Here is an 18198-nt window from a genome sequence, read left to right as displayed (position 1 = left end):
GGATGTAGCTAGCTATAGCCTGCTCCTTTCACTGTTCGTCGGGGTTGGCCTAGACTTTCTCCATCACACTTCGAGGCAGGGTCTGTGGGGAGTGGAGCTCCATCGATTGCCTCCTGCGAACATCACGCTCCTCCCAGTCTTCTTCCGGCTCGTAGCCTTTGAAGATTGCTAGCCGCTCCGAGAGGGTCTTTGCATGGGGGAAGAGAGCATAGTGGTAGAGCAAGGAAGCCACCACCGCTCCAGCCATTGGACCCAGCCAGAAGACCTGAGGGAGGAAAGGAGAGAATGAAAGAGGTTGATGGTTGACCAGGATGAACATTCTTGGATAAATTCTGGTACCAAACCAAATCAAATCAAATATCTTTAATACGGTCAATGACCAGGAAACAATTTATAAAGTATGACATTAAGAGTAATATTGTGCTAGAGGTAGCAGTAAAAATATGGCCAATTCTCAGAGCTGGTGCTTATATTTATGACCAGGCTTCAAGTTTTAAGTTTTTAAAATTCAGTTCAGGAGTCGCTACTGTTTAATATCGTTCCTTCGATGTTTACAGTTTGGACTCCTTTGTAGACATCATTGCTCGTCTTATTCTTGTTGCAATGTAACAGTACTTTGCCACGGACCTGTTAATTTCGGGCTCTTTGTCAGCTAAGAGGTGTCTGATATAGGTGTCGTCTGTACTACGAGGTATTTTCCTCAGAATCGGTTCGATCAGCTCTTTTCTTGAGTCTCGATATAATGGGCAGGATAAGATGACATGCCCAATGGTTTCGATTTCATTGCTGTTACAGGGACATAATCTTTGTTCGATCGGTATTTTATTGTATCTTCCCTCTAGAAGAGCTGAAGGGAGAGCATTGAAGCGGGCCCTGGGAAATGCCCATCGGTGTTTAGCGTTGTCTAGAACTTTGAGATAGTTTGCTAGATGGGGCCTTTGGGAATTGTATAGAAGTTTATAAGTTATCGGAAGTTGGTTAAAGTCATTTTGGGTTTCAATGTCCCTGAGCCTTTCTTTGATTATGTTCTTGGCCCTTCCCCTTTCTAAGCTTAATAAATACTCTGGGGAGAGACCATATGTGGCCAGTTTTCTGAGGATGCCCTTCAATCTGGTACCAAACCATTTATAGAAGGTAGCATTGCTTCTCAGCCTTTTGGCTAAGATTAAGTGTAGTATAGAAGATAGCTCCTCCCCCATTAGACCTCACAATTCTAGTTCAAGGTTTCCCACAATAGGACATTAAAGATTTTTTCCAATATATTGCAATTACTGTAATTAGGGGGAAAAAGGTATGGGTGTGTCGGCGCAGCTGGAAAACTCAAGATTACCAAATAGCTTTTGGCCAAATATTTAGTTGGCCATTCCAGTTTCATGTTCAGTTCTTCACGTCTGCAGCTCCTGGTCACTTGCAGCTCCCCCCTCCACTCCTTGTCTCTCCCAGTTGTCCTGCTCCTTTCAGATTCCTCCCTCTGTCTTTCTTCTTGCTTTTCTGGACCACTTCCTCTTCCCAACCCCATCTGCATTAACCAACTCTTTCCACCCCCAACTTCTGTTGAGCTCATGTTCTCTCTTCTGCTTGGTGATTGAACCTGGTACTTTCCGCAAGCAAAAGTTGCAGAACTTTTGCAGAGTTGCAAAACTCTGTCTCCGAGTTACAGTTCTTCCCCTAAGAAATCAAGAAAGTGTTGCCTATAACAGATCAAAGGCAATGGCCCTCTATTGTTCCATATCCAGCTATTTGCCACTGTTGAACCTGCTTAGCATTTGATGCTAAGCAGTTATAGCTGTTGTTACTGAGCTATAATTACTGCCTCGTTTTATCTCTGGGCCCTCCTCTCTGCCCTGCTCTCAAGAATCCAAGTAGTTCGGTGAATGGCAGCCTTCTTTGTTACAACAGGGCAGCTCAGGGACGCTTCATAACTACTGTAATAATAATAATAATAAAGCCTTATCACATGTGTTTTGGGTTTGGCCCAATATGTGGGAAGTTAAAGAATCAATGGATATCTGCCAAACTTGCTAATAGCTTTTACTTCCTTCATTCTTTCACCTCACTGAACACAAATGTTAAGTTGTCTCCATATTAAAAAAATAGACGAAAGAAAGATCCAATGAAAAACTACCCTAAAGCTGGCTAAAACCAGAATCTGAAGAACTCATTCCGGTATTAACTAGAACCAGAATGGGGTTTTTAATCTACTGCCGAGTCACAAAGAACAAGGCACTTAAGCCTTTTCTGGCTTTAAACCAATTCAACCAATGGAAGACAATCTTACTTGGCTACAAGTGATCACCAAAGAAAAACTTGCCTATGGTTCTTGTTGCCAATCACTACATCTTTCTTTCAATTGGCAGCTCTTGTATCCACATAATAGTCTTCCTTTGCCAACAGGCTTTCTGATCCCTGAAAAGTAGGGAAATCCACATGGCCTTGGGTTGGTCTTGCATATGCTTCAATGGTCTGTATTTTACCATGGATGGTTCCAATTACTGGTACATGTGCCTGTGAAAACACTGACCCTGTTTTGTTGCTGTTTTGCATTTTGGAGATTCCCAAAATGTTGTTTTGAGTTGCTAGGCTTGCTGTTTTCCAGCTCTCGTACACCCTGTTTCTCTATGTCTCCCAAAAGCCGTATCTCTCAGAACAGGAGGGGATGCAATCTTGTCTGCTGTGAACATGCATGAATGCAAGGCTGGCTCCATGTATAAGAACCTCCATCATTCCCTCCACCTTCTCCTCACACTCACCTCTATCAGCCATAGGTATGCTATAGGCAGCAGTGAAATGTGTGCTGGGGCAGAGCAATAGAACTGCCATCCTAACACCAGCATTATACTTATCTCAGTGGGGATGGGCAGAGTTGTGGGGAGGTTGGGGCCATGCAGGTACAGTGGCAGGACCCCCTCCACCCACCTGACCCTCTCACTGGTGCACTCATGTGGCCCTGACCTTGCTGGTTGCTGCCCCAGCTCAGCCCCATCCAGGTAAACAGCAGTGATGCTAGATAGCTCTGAAGTTCTGCTCCACCCCCACTACTGGGCACAATCCATTAGGAGTCTTACCCAGTGGTTGTCAAATTCACCCACAATCACAGCAGGACCGAAAGATCTAGCAGGGTTCATGGAGCAGCCAGTGTAGTAGATCTAGGGGGGGGGGGGAGAAAAGCATTTATTACCATGGATATTAGTGTTGGAGTCAAAACATTACCTTTATGTGAGTAGTGACTTGTTGAGTTAAAGAAGGGGAAATAAATGATGCCAAAAATATTGAGACGGTTCTTGTGGAAACATCAAGGGTCGTTATATTTTATCAGTTTCCCAAGACCCCCATGTATCATCTGGTCATCAGCCCTTTCCCATGGTTCTTGGGCATTGAATGGCAGCCATCAGGCAGGAGATGAGGGCCTAGGGCATGCCTGAGGGCCTCAGATAAGTACATTATTTCTGTCTCACCAAATGCTTCTTACTACAGAGCCATGTGGGCTATAAATGGTACAGAAGGACTGCGGAAAATGCTTATTCATCTCACAGTGCTTCCTCACCGCTGTGAGTTGTTTCTATGGGTCTTTCCCGGAGAATCAGTGCAACTCTTTAGTGTGTGACTTTTAAAGGTTACCTGATAAGGGAAACATTTTCTGAAAGAGCTTCATCAAACAAAGTATGCTTGAGTCGTGTGTCCCGTCCACCCCCTCCCCTTGATTTTATTGTTTTATCTTTTGGTAAACCACTTTGAGGTCTTTTTTTATATAATCAAGTGGTGTATACATTTTATGAAATAATAATTAAAAAAAATGACACTTGGATGAAAGCTTGGATTTTCTATTATTAGTTGTTCAAGGATACTTTCGCAATCACTCTTTGGAAGGACAAACAACACATGGTGAAAGGGGTGGTGGTGTAGTGGTTAGAGTGGGCAGATGCAGGTTCAAATCTGCACTCACCCATGAAGTCCACTGGGTGACCTTGGGTCAGTGACTGTCCCCCAGCCTAACGCACATCACAGGATCAATGTGAGGATGAAAGGGGTTGAGACAGAAAGAACTGTGCATGCTAGAGGAAGGGCAGGGTGTAAATATGATAAATATCTGTGGTTAGCTCTTCTGACATTTTCCTTTAATGCATGGAGGGAATCTATCATCAGCTTTAGCATCTTTTTTAAGGGTGTGTGTCAGTTCTATGTAGAGTCCCCATAAAGAAGGAAATCGGGGTGATGTGAGATTTTTCAACCTTTCTTATTTTCTCTAGGTCTTACTTTCTCTGCAAGAAGTAAGGCTGCCCAGAATATTCCCAGTGGAGCTTCTGAAAATGTCTGTGTTGTTGTTCTTGTTGTTAATTATTTTGTTAATGCACAGCAGCAGATAATTTTAAAAAACCCCTAAAAGTTTGCTTTTTTAAAAAAACAACAACACACCTTTCTATGTTGTTCTTCATTAAGGAACAACAAGCCAGAGGTTTTCAGAGCCCCACAGTCCATATCCTAGACCATGGTGACTAGTGATCATTGGGACTGGTAGGGTAGGAGACAAAAAGACCATGGCAGGCAGAACCAATTAAATTTAACTTTGCACCCATCCTCCTCATTACCGAGTTCCATCATGGCAACACTGAGGATTAGGAAGAGGAAGCTCCCAGCAGGCACCATCGCCTGTACTGAATATAAATTAGAAGGCAGACAGAGGGGGGGATAGCTGAAGGCAGACAGAGGCTTGTGGGCAACACCCCATTTGCCTTAATTGGCCAATGTCCACTGGTTCTAGACAGCCTCATGTTGGAAGATCTACCTGATAGGGGAACGTAAGGTGTGAAGCTGTGAAGCTGTGAAGTTGTTAGAAATATACAGGCAAGAATGCACACCACTTTGCCTCTTAATTCTTTTAAGGCAGGCATATGTCAACTCCAGCCCTCCAAATGTTTGGGACTACAATTCCCATCATCCCTAGCTAACAGGACCAGTGGTTAGGAATGATGGGAATTGTAGTCCCAAACATCTGGAGGGCCGGAGTTTGCTTATGCCTGTTTTAAGGTAAAAAACAGCAAGAGACAAAGCCCTCTTCCTCCACACTCCATGCAAAATATGAAACTAATGTGAGTTATGGAGGAAAGTAAAAATCTTCTAGTTCCCCCATAAAACCCTCTGGATTTAGTTGTCTGCAATTTGTCAGTCTTAATCCACTTTGGAGGAGCTCCCATGCCTGTAAATTTCATCCACTTTGGCCAAAAGGTGGAAAAGTTCTATCCATTTTAATGTTCTCCATCCTAATTTCCTGCTTGGCAGGGGGTTGGACTCGATGGCCCTTGTGGTCTCTTCCAACTCTATGATTCTATGATTCTAATGAATGGGGAATAAAGAGCTTCACCTTATATAGAGTGGTTTGGAATCTGAAACACAGGCTGAAGCTGAGAGACCACAACGTGACTTAGGAACAGAATACAAATACTACTACTACTACTACTACTACTACTACTACTAATAAACACACAGATCCAAGGCCAATCTTGAGGCCTTGTTTTCCCTCCCAAAGAGAAAACAGCCAGTGCGGTAGGGGAGATTTATAGTGCAATCCTAACCACTCAGAAGTATATTAGGAGAATCCTAATATACTCAGAAGTAAGTCCTGTTGAATTCTGTAGGGTGTGCTCCCAGGTAACTAGGAATGGAGCCTTAGACCAAGATTGATTCATTTTTTAAAAGTTGATAAATCCACTAATAGATCTTCATTACATGTGAAGTTTGGCCTCGTGGCTTTAAAGAATGCAAGCGGAGTCAAGCGTGGCTGTAGCTGTCATAAGAGATTGTTGCTAATGGCAGAGCGTGTACTCCTGTGGATTAAGGAGCTTGGTCATGGCTTTCAGAAGAATTCTTGAACTATCTCTAGCTCTTCAGAGAGAACAACATCCGATGTCTTATGTAGTGCAGTGCTTCAATACCTCTGGTGCTAAGGAGTGGCTAAGATGTGGCCTATGGGTTGTATTTGACTCACCCCAAGGCTTAGGAGCTGGATAGAGCATTCTTAGATTGCAGTTTTGTGCACATTTACCTGGGATTAAGCCCCATTAAAGGAATGCGGGTGGCGCTGTGGGTTAAACCACTGGGCCGCTTGGGCTTGCCGATCAAAAGGTCAGCGGTACGAATCCCCTCAATGGGGTGAGCTCCCGTTGTTCGGTCCCAGCTTCTGCCAACCTAGCAGTTTGAAAGCACGTCAAAGTACAAGTAGATAAATGGGTACTGCTCTGGTGGGAAGGTAAATGGTGTTTCCGTGCACTGCTCTGGTTTCGCCAGAAGTGCCATAGTCATGCTGGCCACATGATCTGGAAAAACTGTCTGTGGACAAACGTCGGCTCCCTCGGCCAGTAAAGCAAGATGAGCACCACAACTCCAGAGTCGTTTGCGACTGGACTTAATTGTCAGGGGTCCCTTTACCTTTAACTTTAAGCCCCATTAAACACAATGGGACTTACTTCTGAGCAAACATGTACACAATCTCACTGTGAATGAGCGACAGCAGGCCAGTTAATAGTCACTAGCTCACATGAGAGTCACATATCACATGGAAAAACCCTTATTGCAGTCAAGCTGTCATGGTAAAGGTAAAGGGACCCCTGACCATTAGGTCCAGTCATGGCCAACTCTGGGGTTGTGGCGCTCATCTCACTTTATTGGCCGAGGGAGCCGGCATACAGCTTCCGGGTCATGTGGCCAGCAGGACTAAGCTGCTTCTGGCGAGCCAGAGCAGCGCACGGAAACTCTGTTTACCTTCCCGCTGGAGCGGTACTTATTTATCTACTTGCACTTTGACGTGCTTTCGAACTGCTAGGTTGGCAGGAGCAGGGACCGAGTAACGGGAGCTCACCCTGTCGCGGGGATTCGAACCGCGACCTTCTGATTGGCAAGTCCTAGGCTCTGTGGTTTAACCCACAGCGCCACCCGCATCATGAGGTAGTAGCAAATATCTGAGAAAGCAGCCCAAAGGCAGAGGGGCAAAGACTGAGGGGTGGAACTATTTAAGAGGGCAAGAGAGTCCTTGCTTGTAGAATTTCCAGGATCTCACCAGCCCTGCTTTCCAGTTCTAGCCAATCAAGACAGAGAGCTGGGAGCCATTCGTAGATTCAGATATACTCAAAGAAGCAGGGAATATTTTATTGCTTCCCCAGACACTGTATGCTAGTTGGGCCTGTGGTGGAAGTCTGTGTCTTTGAGGACCTCAAAATCTTCAGTCTTCTGAGTAGAAGCTGCCTGCTATTATTATTACCAGATTTTTCACTGGAAAGTTGTTTCACTAAGAAATGCTCAACTTACTCCTTTTCTATCTTAATGCTAACATTAGGCCAACAACTATGCTATTGTGACATTTTGTTTAGGAAACTTTGATCCACTAGCCTTTTCCATTTCTCTGTGGCTCATTTTGCTATCCGTAAAACAAGAATAATTTTGGGAATAAATTCAACCTTACACTAAAGCAATCATTCAATCAGGGCAAGCTTTTGGGCTTGCCATTGGAGTAATCCCCTCTCTCACCTCCCCCATTCCGGAGGTTCTCCTGACCCCCTTGTCAGTTTGGGGGATGTAGGAAGAGGAGAGTGGGGGGAAGTCCCATTGAGCAAGCAGAAGTCCTTGAGAAGTGCTTCAGCTAATGGTACTCATTACCTAAAACTCAACCCAGTTATTTACTTCTGAAGAAACTGATGAAAATGATTACCTGCTAAGCCAGGGCTGAGTCAACACCATTTCATATGAACATATTTTGGGCTGCACTAAAAATAAATATAATAATGCCTTGCATCCTACCTTTTGGGAAATGTGTTTGTGTGTCCTTGTGAAAATGTTCGCACATTCATTTAACTCGCCCCCACGTCTTCTAGCCAAGTCTGACTAGGTACCAGTTGATGGTGTTTACTGAATATATTGAAATATATATGAATATCATGAAAATTTTGTTTAATTAAAAATGCTTGTAGCATTAAGATAACTTCAACAGTGTAAATGTGTTTGTGTGCCCTTGTGAAAATATTCACACATTCATTTAACTTGCCCCCATGTCTTCTAGCCAAGTCTGACTAGGTACCAGTTGATGGTGTTTACTGAATATATGGGTGAAAATTTTGTTTAATTAAAGATGCTGGTAGTGTTAAGATAAATTCAACAGTGTAAATAAGTTTTGACGGATGTAACGATGGATTACTGAATGGTTTAGTTCATGTAACATATGCAGGGATGTGTGGTATGCAAAATGAACCATGGATAGAGAAGAAGGGAAGTCCTTGATTTAAGGTTGTTTATATGACTATTTTGAAATGTAAATTAGAAAATTTAATAAAAATTATATATACATATAAAGATGATGTCATCTTGTTCAAGATGTGATCTCTGATTGGTTGGGATGTGCAATGCAATTAATCCAAGGAGGTGGAAGCAGCAAAGGGTAGAGAATGGCACTGAAGTTTCAGCAGCCCAGAGGAAACAGCAGTGTTGAAGAGGATTTATTTTTAAAGAGATGTACATTTGAACATTTGAAGTGGGTGTCAGGAGAAATTTCCACCCAACCAAAACAGTTGGATTAGAATGAAAAATTGAAACTGATGCAGTCCCAACACCAACCTTTCCTCCTGTTTCCCCCAGCCCTGGGAAGCTAAGATGGGTGTACTGCACCCTCTTAAACTCAGGGAACACATGCCCTGCTGTCAGTAATTTAATCCATGCATACTCAACAGTTGTCAATAAATGCTCTTGAGATACGCACCCCAAGCAGGTGACCCAGGACAACAGAGAAACCAATGGACAAGGCTGGGGATCCCAGGTTATCGCTCCTGCGGTCATCAGTTGAGGCAAAAATGCACAGGACCAACTGGAAGGTGAGGAACACTTCCATGGTCACAGCCTGACCTGATGTTGTATTATTGTGTACCTGAAAAAAAATAAAAGAAAATTAAGCACTTCCTTGAAGATTCTTGCCATTGTATCACACACTGAAGGGGAAGATGGCATAACTACTAGCATTTGGCTATGTGACTGTGTCACAGAGGGCAGTTAAGGGCAGTTATGAGTGTGAGCAATGCAACTGATTATGTGATATATATTTTTAGCAAATAGTGATAAATATGTGTGTGTGTGTGTGTGTGCGCGCACGCACACACACACATATGTGTACTTGGGTGAACCTTTGGCACAAGGTCTCTGCAATAGTTATCTGTTGACAACCTTGAATGAACACAAAGATAACATCTCTATTATTTGCCTCTTTTGCAACTACAATGGCATTTTGATTTGCCTTAATCTTATGTAAGTCGTGGGCAGGTGGGGAAGAGAATGATTTGCAATGCCACTGGCATTCTGGCAACAGCAAAGATTTTCATCTGTGACGCACTTGCCCTGCTGGACACAATAAATATAAACATGCTTCACTATTGAAATTTTGAATACATGACTGCACAGATTCCTGATATGCTTATGCCTAGCTTGAAAAAGGCACAGCTAAAGCTCAGACCTGCCTAACTGTATTGTTCTGGAGAGATGCTGTGGTAGTAGACAACCTCTCTGTTCTTGGGCAGCCCAAATCAAGGAGCGAAAACAGATTTATTGAGGCTCTGGTGCACCACCATACATGACTGGTTGACTGCATTCATCTTGGTAGATCGCAAATTGTGTCTAGGGGTGGTTCAAGTTCTTTCCACATGATTGTTCTGGGTGTGGCTCACAGGAGCACTCCTGCAAGCTAGCATTCCACACTGAGGTCACTCTAAAACTACACCATTTGTGTAATTTATTATCCTGCTGCATAGCTGTCAGCTTACAGATTTGAAAATAAGGGACCAGCAGCCTTGAAAAGAAGGGAACAGCAGCCAAAATAAGGGACCTGCAGCTTCACCTGTTCCAGGCACTCCAGTCTTCCTGTCCTCCTGCAGTCTGGTCAAACTCATGCTGCGTAGCTTCGAGAACACTGTCCAACCCATTTTGTAACCAGAGGTTCAACTGAATAGAATCTGAATCACATGCACCACAAGGCCTATGCAGCCTCAACTTAAGATGGCTCCCTGGCCTGGCTTAGCACTGCAAAGTTTGCAGCAGCACGTGCAACAAAATGGCGTCCGGCATTCAAAGACCCCCTCAGCTTGCATTAACTAGCCACACACAAGGCATGCAAGCTCCACCCCCCAGTCGTTCTTAGACTTCTTATTGGGTGAGCAACACAGCCAAGCAACACAGTTGGAGCCTCCCTCCTCCCTGGCCGGCAGGGAGGGAGGGAGAGGAGCTGCTTCCTTTGAAATTTAAGGGACATCATTTAAGGGACATTTAAGGGACATCCATCAATAAAGGACATCAGCAGGATATGGCGCTGGAATAAGGGACTGCCCCTTCAAATAAGGGACACTTGACAGCTATGTCCTGTTGGCAAGGAAGTGGGATAGGGTGAGGAAGAGCTCCCTATCCCAAACATATGAGATCTCTCAGTCATTGCCCAAGCTTCTCTTTGAAGCATAGAGTCTTGCTTTACTTAGAAATACAGTGGTACCTCGGGTTGAGAACTTAATTCATTCTGGAGGTCTGTTCTTAACCTGAAACTGTTCTTAACCTGAGGTACCACTTTTGCTAATGGGGCCTCTCGCTGCTGCCACGTGATTTCTGTTCTCATCCTGAAGCAAAGTTCTTAACCTGAGGTACTATTTCTAGGTTAGCAGCGTCTGTAACCTGAAGCATCTGTAACCCGAGGCACCACTGTAATGAAACATCGTACATTAATGTTGAAGTGCAGAATCTGATGCTCCAATAACAACATTTGCATTTTTGTAGCACACTCTGGGAATCATGGAACACACACAACAGCCCTACAGAAGATGTATGGCAATTCATGCTGTCGAAGAAATTGTTTTCCTCCTTGTCCAGTGGTGATGCCTGATGTGACTCAGTCAGTAGCTCATTAGGGAAGCAAACTGAGTGATAAGAATCAGAACTGAGTCCATGGAGAGAAGGGAAAGGATCTCAGAGCATTGCATCATCCTAGAGCATTCTGTTGTGGTGATCTTGTGAATGTTCCAGCACATATGGCTTGATGGCACCTTGTCAACTTCTGGAAGAATTTCCAAAGTTTCATGCCTTTCAAACCTAGCTATTTAATTAATATGGTTTCCCAATGAGAACATTGAGTTCAGAAGATAATGGTGGGTACTAGATTTATTATACCTAATACCATTATGTCTGGAGCAGTTATCCTTATTCACACTACCTCAGCTTCCCCCTCCCCTAATTTGTTTCCTGGAGAATTCATGTTTCCTCCCCCCCCCCTCGGAGTAGCCAGTGTGGAGCCCTCCAGATATTGGTGGACTACAACTCCCATCATCCCTGATCATCAACTGTGCTGGCTAGGGTTGATGGGAGTTGTAATCCCAAGCATTTGGAGAATACCACATTGGCTCTTCCTGTGTCATTTCCATATATCTTCTACTCTTGTGCTAAAGCTCCACAAAGTGCAGTTTGACCAAAAGGGAACTGTCAACAAAAGGGTTGACAAATCTGGCCAAATCGCCTTCTAAATCCGGCCCGCGGACGGTCCAGGAATCAGTGTGTTTTTACATGAGTAGAATGTATCCTTTTATTTAAAATGCATCTCTGGATTATTTGTGGGGCCTGCCTGGTGTTTTTACATGAGTAGAATGTGTGCCTTCATTTAAAATGCATCTCTGGATTATTTGTTGGGCATAGGAATTCGTTCATTTTTTCTCCTGAAATATAGTCCAGCCTGGCTGTAAAAGGTTGCTGACCCCTGAAGAAACTTTAATAAGCTATCTCCCACAGTAGTATCATGAGCTATCTCCTGACTAATGCCAAAAAACTATAACACTGAGAGTCATAATCATTCTCAAAGAATGCTCATTATCTGAAGGAGCGTCCACCCCCATCGTTCTACGCGGACACTGAGGTCCAGAACCGAGGGCCTTCTGGCAGTTCCCTCACTGCGAGAAGCCAAGTTACAGGGAACCAGGCAGAGGGCCTTCTGGGTAGTGGCGCCTTCCCTGTGGAACACCCTCCCACCAGATGTCAAAGAGAACAACAACTACCAGGCTTTTAGAAGACATCTGAAGGCAGCCCTGTTTCAGGAAGCTTTTAATGTTTGATGTATTATAGTATTTTAATATTCTTTTGGAAGCTGCCCAGAGTGGCTGGGGAAGCCCAGCCAGATGGGCGGGGTATAAATAAATTATTATTATTATTATTATTATTATTATTATTATTATTATTATTATTATTATTATTATTATGACATCTGGATGGATGTGCATTTAGCAGCTCTAGAGCCTAACTGAATATAATTATAATTATGTAAGCATCCTGATTCTATTTTATGACTGGGTTGAGTAAAATCAGTATGTTAGTAATGATTAGGGCTGTGAACAGAAAACAACATTTAGCTCAAAAGGTCTGCTTACAGGCTCAAATAAACATCATGCTTGGCCTCAGAGTGGTCTCACCTCATTGCCTCAAATCTCAGGCAATTTGTTGACAAAGTGGAAGTCAACAAATGCGCCACAAAATCATTTTTGGTAGTAGCATGGAATTTGTTGGCAGAATGGATGGAACCTGCGATTTTCAGACAAGGAGATGCAGGGAGGGGGTTTGTGCTAGGCAACTCTAAAGTTTTGGACGTTTTTCAAAAGAAGATGATTTCACACTGTGAGCAATTCGCACATGACATGCAACACTGAGATGGCCCCTAGGTTAGTACTCTGCAAAATATAACAAGGATAAGTGGATAATTGGATTGTTAAACTTTTCAAAAAGATTTGAATGTACATATGGTTAAATCAAATTAGTTCAGATTAAATAGAAATTTTCTCTCTCCAAAGCTGGGGAACACCCCAGTTTAGGGCCCCTCTAGACAACCTTTTTTTTGCACATTCATCATTATTTGCGCTCATGATGCTATTGGAGCAGTCAAACACATACACCCTTTCAATATTGTTTGTACCTGCAAAAGTTTTGGGGTGCTCACACTGCTTCATTTCTAAAGGGTGCACATCCTGTAACTTCCCATTGAAATCCCCTATCTTTTCATAACACAAAGACTCTGCCCCCCCCCCCCGTTACTGTGATATCAATCCTCTGGGCAGCAATACAGTGGTACCTCTGGTTACGTACTTAATTCGTTCTGGAGGTCCATTCTGAACCTGAAACTGTTCTTAACCTGAAGCACCACTTTAGCTAATGGGGCTGCTGCACTGCCGCAGCGTGATTTCTGTTCTCATCCTGAAGCAAAGTTCTTAACCCAAGGTACTATTTCTGGGTTAGTGCAGTCTGTAACCTGAAGCGTCTGTAACCCGAGGTAACACTGTAATGCGGTTACGCTGGGAAGCATCACAGATGAACTAACAAAGCAGAATCAATCCACGCACTATTATTGTGTCAAGAACATGTTGCAGAACACACCCAAAATAAACACTAGCCTTGAGAAGCCCTTTGTGTGAGCCAAAACAAACTGATTCAAAACCATCATATACCAAGTCAAGGATGCAACAAGGTCAATTCCTTTCCTCAACCTGTGAATCTCTAACCTCATCCCATGCCTCAATAGTCCACCACCTTTCAGCTTCCAAACTCCTTCCTTTGCTCTTTCTCACCTGTTTAGTTTGCTGCTGCTCTTCTCCCTTTCCCTGTTAGTAAGGTACTGGAAAAGCTAGTTTTTTCCTTTATTTCTGTTTTAATGGCAACAACACACAACAGGTAAATGTGCCTCTTAAGCTGTAGTTTTAAGTGGTTTGTGATAATCTAGCTTCTTTTAATTTGCATTCACCATTGATAGTTCTGTCTGAATCTTTTAAAACCCAGAACAATTGCCTAACCCAGTGTTTCCCAAACTTGGGTCTCCAGAGGTTTTTGGACTACAACTCCCATCATCCCTAGCTAGTAAGGCCAGTGGTCAAGGATGATGGGAATTGTAGTCAAGAAACAGCAGGCGACCCAAGTTTGGGAAGCACTGGCCTAACCTATACAGGTGTATAATCAAACTAAATTGGAGAATTTGTCAAGAATGTACAATTTGCTGCTGAAGTGGAATACACAAGATGAAACGGTAAAATCAGCCATGATCAAATGGGCACAAGACATAGGTCATGACATAATGTTTGATGATTGGGAACAGTTATGGAATACAGGTATTAAGTTTACAGCTTGTAATGCATTGAGAGAGAATATAATGAAAATGATCTATAGGTGGTACATGACCCCAGTCAAACTTGCAAAAATTTACCATTTGCCCAGTAACAAATGTTGGAAATGTAATGAGACTGAAGGTACCTTCTATCACCTTTGGTGGACCTGCCCGAAGGTAAAGGCCTACTGGGAAATGATCTATAATGAAATTAAAAAAGTCCTTAAATGGACATTTTTGAAAAAACCAGAGGCCTTTCTCCTGGGCATGGTGGGCCAATTGGTGTCAAGGAAGGACAGAACATTTTTTATGTATGCTACCACAGCGGCAAGAATTCTTCTGGCAAAGTATTGGAAGACGCAGCAGCTACCCACTCTGGAAGAATGGCAAGCGAAGGTGATCGAGTATATGGGAATGGCAGAGATGACCGGCAGAATCCGTGACCAGGGGAGTGAGACGGTGGAAGAAGATTGGAAGAAATTCAAAAAATATCTTAAAGACTGTTGTAAGATTGACGATGGCTGAGATGTTATGGTTATAAGAAATAGAGATTTGCAGCTGTAAATCATAACTTTAAAGAATGTAAAATGAAAATGAGCGAATTAATTGAACTAAGGGTTGCTGAGAAAGGGCTAACATAAGGATGCAGAAAAAGGGAGGTATGGGGAAGTCCGGGAAATAAGGTGTATGAAAATAAGTCTAAGAAATTATACGTGTTTATTTGTTTGTATGTTTTGTATTGTTTTGTTTTATTTTCTGTTTTATATATGCTTGGAAAATTAATAAAAATTATTATATAAAAAAATATATAATCAAACTAAATTGGGAGCCCCCTCCCCTGCAAAAAATTTTTTTTGCTTATAACAGCCTACAACAAAGTCTAGCTGTCACTGCTATGGATCAGAACAGGAGTCTCATTGCAATTTGTCTTCCACAATCCTGGATTGTACTGAAGGATGTCAGCAGTGGGCCAGTTTGGTAACGTAAGGTGTTGGACAGGTCTAGGACACACAAGGTAAAGGTAAAGGGACCCCTGACCATTAGGTCCAGTCGTGACCGACTCTGGGGTTGCAACGCTCATCTTGCTTTATTGGCCAAGGAAGCCGGCGTACAGCTTCCGGGTCATGTGGCCAGCATGACTAAGCCGCTTCTGGCGAACCAGAGCAGGGCACGGAAATGCCATTTACCTTCCCGCCAGCATTTCCTAGCACTTTCGAACTGCTAGGTTGGCAGGAGCAGGGACCAAGCAACGGGAGCTTACCCCGTCATGGGGATTCAAACCTCCAACCTTCTGACTGGCAAGTCCTAGGCTCTGTGGTTTAACCCACAGAGCCCACCCATGTCCCAGGACACACAAGACTTGGGCTCAAATCCCCACCCAGCCATGAAGCACACTGGGTGACCTTAGGCCAGTCACCATCTCTCAGACAAGGATGTTGTGAAGCTAACGTGGAAAGGGAGAGGACCATCTAGGTCAGGCATAGGCAAACTCGGCCCTCCAGGTGTTATGGGACTACAACTCCCATCGTCCCTAGCTAACAGGACCAGTGGTCAGGGATGATGGGAATTGTAGTCCCAAAACATCTGGAGGGCTGAGTTTGCCTATGCCTGATCTAGGTAGCCCCAAGCTCCTTGGAGGAAAGGCAGGAATAGAGAATAGAGAGAAACTGGGGTCCGTGATTTCTTTTTAGCAAAAGAGCAATGCAAGAGACTAATCTGGGTTTCTTGAACATCCTAGTATGGACACACCCTGCTTTAATCCTCCATCCCTCCCACTTTTGCAGGTCCTGGAATCCTTACCCTGTTGATGGACAAGCTTCCTCGGATGTGAGGTGGTGTGATTTGATGCAGGAGGGCTGCCCCTGTCACAGCTCCCAGGATCTGCGCCACCACGTAGAAGATGGCCCTCAGGAAGGAGACCTGGGAGCCTACGAGGCATGCAACAGTCACAGCAGGGTTAATATGGGCCCCGCTGACATGACCCACAGCCTGGACCAAGGTCGCTATAGCCAAGCCAAAAGCCAGCGAGATCTGGAGAACATTGGGTGGGGACACAGGCCAGTTGAGTGCTGCCCCCAGCCCAAAGAAGATGAAGAGCAGCGTAGCTAGAAATTCAGCAAGGACAGCTCGAGTGAAGGCCACGGAGCGGAGTTCCCACATCATGGATGACCCGAAGACAGAAGAGGCTGAGACCAGTAGCTTCAACTCTCTGGCTTAGTGGTGGGTGCTGTGTATTCTGGATGGATGAGGAGGTACAGTCTGCAGGTCTATGTGTGTGCATATATATCTGCCTACAGAACAGCAAGAGATCTCTAAGTGGAGGTGGAGTTTGGAAACTTAATGCTTTTCCATGCCTGTTCCACCTGAGGAGGTTTCAGACCCTGCCTTCTTCCCTGGTAACCTGGGAAATTAACATTTGCCAACCTAATACTCTTTTTCTTTTTTTTTGGCCTTGAGAGAGTTCACCCGGCAGTCACAGGCTAAGTTGCAATATTTCCTTCCACACATCCACAGTTTTCTTCACCTCTGCCCTTTTCTTCTTGTCTTTTAAGTTGCTTCATTCTTTGTCTTGTTTTGCTCTCTAAACATGTTTCTGAAAATAAGAGACATACTTAGGGCCTTTTGTGCCCTTGACAAGGAGCTGTATCCCCACCCCCAAAAAACCCCATTTACTGTGGCCTGTGTGCTACGCGGATGATGTGGGTGGATGGAATGCCCTTCTCAGGGTCAGAATTGGCACCAGATGCCCTCAGTCAGGCCCTGGCACCAAATGCACCCTGGCAAGTTCCAGGCATTGCATTGTGGGAAATTTTAAATCAGCAGTGGGGAAGATATTCCAGCCTAAGGGCCACATTTCTTCCCAGGCAACCTTTTGAGGGCCACATGCCAGAGGTAGGTAGGGCCAGAGGCAAAAGGGGGGGGGGGAATCAAATGCAAACAATACCTGTGTACTGTAGGCTAACGTCTATGTACTCTCAGACACTCTTCTTTATCCTCCATGCAGGCATGCAAGAGTTCAAGGATCCCTTGCAGCAAGGCAAAAAACCCAAGAAGAATGTGAAGCAAGGTGGTGTGAAGTGTGGCTTGGGAAAAGAGGGTGTGGAGCCTGGGAAGAGTTCCAAGGGCCTGACAGAGAGATTTGGAGGGCCGCATTCCTGTTTTAATTCCCTTCTCCACTGGGTAAGCCTGCTAGCAGAGTCCTAATCAGCACTGGTGATGTGTACTGTGCTACTATTTAAACCATGGGTAGGCAAACTAAGGCTCGGTGCCCGGATCTGGCCCACTCACCTTCTAAATCCGGCCCGTGGATGGTCTGGGAATCAGTGTGTTTTTACATGAGTAGAATGTGTCCTTTTATTTAAAATGCATCTCTGGGTTATTTGTGGGGCATAGGAATTCATTCACCCCCCCAAAAAAAACCCCACACAATATAGTCCGGGCCCCCACAAGGTCTGAGGGACAGTGGACCGCCCCCCTGCTGAAAAAGTCTGCTGACCCCTGAAAACCATAGTTATTATTTCTCAAAAATGTAGCATATGCAAATCGTATGCAAATCACTTCCACCCTCTTCTTTTGGCGATGCTGTCGGCAAGGTCCGAGGCATGCTAACAGCACATGTGCAGCCTCAAGCATGGTTTCCAAAGGTCTGGATCGGAATAATAATAATAATAATAATAATAATAATAATAATAATAATAATAATAATAATTAATTTGTACCCCGCCCATCTGGCTGGGTTTCCCCAGCCACTCTGGGCGGCTTCCACAGAGACCAAAAATACACTAAAATGTCACACATTAAAAACTTCCCTTAAGATGTCTTCTGAATGTCAGGTAGTTGTTATTCGCTTTGACATCTGATGGGAGTGCGTTCCACAGGGAGGACGCCACTACCGAACCAGGCCCTCTGCCTGGTTCCCTGTAGCTTTGCTTCTCTCAATGAGGGAACCGCCAGAAGGCCCTCGGCGCTGCACCTCAGCGTCCGGGCAGAACGATGGGGGTGGAGATGCTCCTTTAGGTATACTGGGCCGAGGCCGTTTAGGGCTTTAAAGGTCAACA

The 18198-nt window shown here is 44.2% G+C and overlaps 1 protein-coding gene across 1 annotated transcript; it reads right to left on the bottom strand.

The window, feature by feature from the left end:
• Positions 1-49: 49 nt before the first annotated feature.
• On the bottom strand, positions 50-16303 carry LOC310698366 (aquaporin-2-like; the record flags this gene model as incomplete). Its single annotated transcript, XM_083485448.1, has 4 exons — positions 50-265; positions 3066-3146; positions 8741-8905; positions 15941-16303. 4 exons carry the CDS (start codon positions 16301-16303, stop codon positions 50-52), a joined length of 825 nt encoding a protein of 274 aa, XP_083341574.1.
• Between the last annotated feature and the right edge of the window lie 1895 nt (positions 16304-18198).

The sequence above is a fragment of the Podarcis liolepis genome (genome assembly GCF_965112155.1).
Source record: "Podarcis liolepis genome assembly, chromosome: 2".
Classification (NCBI taxonomy): Eukaryota; Metazoa; Chordata; class Lepidosauria; order Squamata; family Lacertidae; genus Podarcis; species Podarcis liolepis.
The sequence above is the reverse complement of the archived record's forward strand: the minus strand, read 5'-3'. Positions and strand labels throughout refer to the sequence as shown.